At 54.1% G+C, this 5,055-nt stretch overlaps 1 protein-coding gene across 2 annotated transcripts in view; it reads right to left on the bottom strand.

Annotated features, from left to right (window-relative positions):
• Positions 1-4,895, bottom strand: part of MAN2A2 (mannosidase alpha class 2A member 2) — a 16,464-nt gene extending 11,569 nt beyond the window's left edge. For both annotated transcript variants that reach the window (XM_025049905.1, XM_025049902.1), the window contains exons 1-8: positions 4,746-4,895; positions 3,919-4,176; positions 3,704-3,848; positions 3,417-3,588; positions 2,862-2,989; positions 2,507-2,680; positions 1,920-2,106; positions 1-25 (exon numbers count right to left, since the gene is read on the bottom strand). In XM_025049905.1, coding sequence (XP_024905673.1) covers positions 1-25; positions 1,920-2,106; positions 2,507-2,680; positions 2,862-2,989; positions 3,417-3,588; positions 3,704-3,848; positions 3,919-4,176; positions 4,746-4,877 — 1,221 coding nt within the window. In that variant the 5' untranslated portion in view covers positions 4,878-4,895. The remainder of the gene's footprint in view (positions 26-1,919; positions 2,107-2,506; positions 2,681-2,861; positions 2,990-3,416; positions 3,589-3,703; positions 3,849-3,918; positions 4,177-4,745) is intronic.
• Positions 4,896-5,055: the final 160 nt, after the last annotated feature.

Genomic DNA, 5,055 nt, shown 5'->3' on the forward strand with positions numbered 1-5,055 from the left:
GTACTGGTCCAGGAGCAGGGCAGCCCTGAGGGCGGGAAAGGGACCAGCGTGAGGCTCCACCTTACAGGATCCTGAGCAGATCCACCGGAGGGAGACCTTCTGCAACATCGCCATGGGGGGGCCACGTGGCCTGCAGGGCACACCTCCTGAGATGGAAAGCCCCTTCTGGGAGCCCAGCGCTCCCTGTCCTAGGCTGCGTACTTCAATTCCCTGACCCCGCGCAGAACAAATCAGTCCTTCCCACGAAACCCTTTCGGACATAGCAGAGATGTGTTCATGCTCCTCTGTGTAGGAACCCCATGATGGATATGGAGGTCCAGGGTGAGCTGACCCACAAGGGAAGACAGAACTGCACCCGTTGGTCCAGCCTGGTGCTCCCGTGGGCGTGGGGTACATTTACATGGGAATGCTTGGCAGCTCCCCGAGTCACCCCACAGTGCCGTCAGGTGCCGTGTTCTCCATGCATGTGGCTCTCAAGGTCTTTTCTCAACGACTTTCCTATTCTGTCTTCTAAAGCTAAGAGTGGGTGGAACCTCACATCTGTAGCTAATGAATCTTATCCGGTTAGATTCAACCCATATCCCAAACTGTTGATACCTTTTGGGATCTGATCCTGACTCTCCAGCTTCATTGTGCTCACCAGTTAGAGATGCAGCACTGGAGTGAGAAGCCTGGACTTGAGAGCCTGACTACACGAATACCAGCTCCACAGGCACCAGCCGAGTGACCCTGTGTAAGTGACTTAACCTTTCTGGGCCTCAGTTTCTATAAAATGAAGATAATATAAATATCTACCATCATAATGTTATGAGAATTAAAATGAACTGCATGAATTAATACTTGTTAACACTTGGAATAGTGCCTGGTACCTAATAGGAACTATATATAAATATCTTATTTTCTTTTTCATCTAAGTTACTGGGAAAATCAATAGGAAAACAGCTCCGTGGCATATCATGAAAGCCTCTTTCTCTTTTTAGACCAATCTATTAACTGGCATGTTGTGAGTATCACAGTTAAACCGGCCACTAATCTACTTAACAGTGCTGGTCAGCTTATACTTTTCTATTTCGTTCTCAAGAGAGGACTCCTCGGGTAGCATTTTCCGCACTTTATCAGCCCAGGAAGCCTTTCAAAGGAGAAAATGAAGGTCCTCTCGCTGTAGACCCGCGCTGGCATCTGGAGATCATGGCAGCAGCTTTGGTAAAAATCCTACCTTCGCAGCCCTAGACGCTTGCTTGGAATCAGCATTTAGATTTCTGGATTCGGGACACAAAAGACCAGTTTCTTTTTCCTTAGTCACATGCTTCACCTCTTGCACATCGTGGAAATTGGAGTATTGCAACGTGAAAACCAGTTCAACTTGTTATATTTTTAAGACCAGTCGGATTCTGGCAAAATCGCTGTTTTAGATCATTCTTTACACTTTCCCACGGGGCCAATTTCAGCAACAGTGACATTTCAGGGGTCCCTAAAGATTCTGTCAAAGGGAACAGGCCTGCTTTCTCAGAGGCTGGAGGCTGCTGGGCAGGATTGAACGTGCACAGGAATGGGGTTCCGGGTTCTCAGAACACTGAGGGTTCCAGCTGACTTGGAGCCAAGAGAGGACGCCTGAGCTCAATGAAGGCATATTGGGCTAAAGGTTGGAACGAACTGTACCTAATTTGAGAATTACTCATCTCTAAGTCAGCCAACCGGCTCTGAAAGTTTGTTAAAACACTAGAAAACATGCTCATTTAGGAAAATAAAACCATTCTGGGAAAAGTGGCTCCTTAGAGCAACTCATTTTCTATGGAGACTCGTAAAGGAGCTGCCACCACAGCAGCTTGTGGGCCTGAATGCACCACAGCCTACCCCCGATCTTACAACGTCCCTATGCAGCAGAGCCCAGACAGGAGGCCAGGACTGGGGGCAAATACCTCTCGGCTACGTTTGCCTCTGTGATGGCACGGGGCGGCACTTTCCACGGGCAGTTGATGCGCCCACCAGGCAAACGTTTGAAATCAAACTGGCAGCAGATCTTGGGATCCGGACCACAGGTATGTGGGACATCGTAGCTGTAGAAGGGCATCATGTGGCAGAAGATGTCTGTGCTGGAATCCGAGTCTGAAGAAGACACAACGGGTAATCAGCCACCGGCCGGCAGCGTCATGAGCCGGGCACAGGGGTGCCGGCAGAGTGATCTACTCCGGCTACAGACAGCTGAGAGAAGGGGAGGCTCGAGCTAAACTTAAGGCTATTGGGGGGCGTGCAGGCCACACCGGGAGGGCTCCATAGCCCACAGCTCCCCAGGAAACAGCATGCTCAGCCCCTCAGGGTGGACAGCAGGCCCCAAAGAGGCCAGAGCTCAATGTGATCCCCACCTAAGCTGAAAGAGGGCGCTTCTGGCGGTCTGCACCAGTGCCTGTTGATCTGCTCTGAAGGACACTGGGGGTCTTACTTAGCACCCCTGCCTCCCTCCAGTGAGAACTACTGCTGTGACCCTCTCTACCCTACCTGGCCTTACCCCAGGTCTGCCTCCACATGAACTCCAGACTGTGGGTGGCAGCGAAGTGCTTCTTGATGGCATAGTGCACCCTCTGAATCAGCATGCTGGTCAGGTTGGCACGGCGCAGCAGGTAAGCCATGGTGGGGCTGTGTCCAAAGGGGTCCACCGCCCAGCCTGAGCGTGGGGTCGCACCTGGGCAAGAGCATGGAAGCAAGAGGCCCTGAATGCCCCAGCTCCCATCCTGCCATCACACTGTGCTGGGGAAATGAGTGTAGGAAGGAACCGCCCCCTGCCAATCCCTGCTCCTTACAACCCCTACTGCCCTCTGGGCCCAGCCCTAGGAGCTGGCTCCCTTTGCTAAGCCTGGCCTCACCGAGGTTTTTCTCCAGCCACTGGTGTCCCTCGATGAGCTGGTCAATCAGTGCAAAGTAATGGGAGTTGGCCTCATCCGGCATCACCCAGCCACCTGTCACAATCTCCAGCTGCCCGTTTCCCACCAGCCTGGAGTTAAGGACTCACGCTCAGCTGGGGTGGGGACCCTTTGCCCATTCCTGCCAACCAGAAGATGCCGGGACCTGTGCGCACTGGCCTGAGGCTTACCCAATCCCAGGACCCAGGGAACAGACACGCACCCTCATCTCCCGCCAGGCAGACCCCTGTGCTGTCATGGCCCTGCTCACCTCTGGACGCCGCCATGCTTTCTCTTGTCTTGTGCTCATAGAACTTCGATTTCTCCTAACACATGTAACCCTCAAACCTGTTCCTGCCTTCTCCTTTTTGGTCCCTCCACCATCACCCCTCAGCTCTGCCACACCTCCCCTCGCTTCTCCCTGATACTGTGGCGCCCACAGCTCCTGCAGCACAGCGACCTGCACACCCATCCTAGGCCCAGAGGACAGTCCTCCCACGCCTCCCAACTGGCACTGGCCTTCGGACTGCTGCTTTCTTTTGGGCACTGATGTTGCCCCACCACTTGGCGAAAAAAGAGACTTCGGCCCACAGGAAGCGCCGCCGGGGGTCTTCCTGTAGCTTGGACACCATGCTGTGTAGGATGTGCTGGGTCTGCTCCGCATAGTATTTGTCGAAGGTCTTGATCCAGCCTGGGGGCCAACACAGGGGCTCCTTGAGGAGGCTACATCTTAAACTGTCCCTCTTTTCCCTTGCTATCAGAAAGTCCACTTCATACCCCAGCTCTAGGAGTCCACTGGCCCCCACCTGGGTCATTGTGAGAGTGGGGTACCACGAACACTTGCAGGTCTTCGGCATCCCAGTCGTGCGGGCCGTAGGAGATATCGAAGCCTTGCTTCCATACTCCACCATCCACGTTGTCAAAAGGCAGCTCCTCCGACACAGTCAGCATCTGCTGGGTAGGAGAGCCGCTCAGTGTCCATCCATGGCCACCATGGGTCCCAGCCAGCTCTGACTCTTACCTGCAGCTCCGGCTTCTGTCCCTGACCCCCCAAAGCAAACTGGCAGTCTTGAGGGGAGATGGAGAAGAAGCTGGGCCGGGGTTCCGGTGGCACCACCCACGAGCCGTTGACGGTGTAGTAGGGCAGCAGGGCAGGCGGGCCCTCGGCGTTGGCGGTCAGCTCCAGCACAGACTCCTTGATGTGGCTGATGATCTCATGGTTCTCTTCCAACAGCTGCTCCAGCTGCTCAATGCGGTTCTGCAGCACAGAAATTTGGCTCTGCCAGAAAACCAGAAAGCAATTACACACAGCTCGTAACGCCTCAGGGAGGGTCTCTGCCTGGGGCCCACCACCTGAGGCTTGACTATGACCCTGCCCTCCCCAGTGGAAGGCAGAACCATGAGCTTATGAGGCCAGACGGCTCTGGTCAGATAAAGGAAGAGGTACGAATCGCTACGGAGGACTGCAGTCCACTTGGGCTGGGAGTACCCTCACTCTCTAGCTCCAGGGAGGCAAAGATTTCACCTTGCATGCCTACTCTCCACAGTCGGTGTTGCCTGTCTGGAGCACTGTGCTGACAAGAACTACACGCGGGCTCGGGGGGAAGGAATGGCGCAATCCGTCAGCAGTATCTTCCAGGAACTCAGGAAACAGAATGGCAGTCCACCACGTCATTTTTCCTTCCTTCCTTCCTTTTTGTCATCATTGTTTTTAGCTTTGGGTTTCTAGAAAAGCTGCCTATTGGCAAGGAATGTTCTTGTCCTGGACTGACGTGACTCTCCAGCTGGGGCGCTAAGCTGAGCTCGGGCAACTTTATGTGAAGACATCAGCCGCCAGGCGTGACTCACCCGGGGGAAGTTCCCACCACTCTGGTGTCGGGTGGGATCATGCTGCACTCGGTCCAGCATGAGGTAGAGTGAGAAGACAGCCACGCAGAAGATGGCAGCCCCACACACCGTCACCTGCTTTTTCAGCTTCATGCTGGCCTCCACATGCACCTGGCAGGAAGGACACGATATGGAGTTCCAGCATGCAAAATGCCTTCCGTGGTCTTTCCACCAAGCATTCCGAGGAACACCTATTTGCCTGACTCTCAAGGAAAGCAAGCTTCTAAGCACCAAATCCTGACACTGGCTATGGATCCTGATCCCATCTGAT

This window comes from Pteropus alecto, unplaced genomic scaffold, assembly GCF_000325575.1.
Source record: "Pteropus alecto unplaced genomic scaffold, ASM32557v1 scaffold60, whole genome shotgun sequence".
NCBI lineage: Eukaryota > Metazoa > Chordata > Mammalia > Chiroptera > Pteropodidae > Pteropus > Pteropus alecto.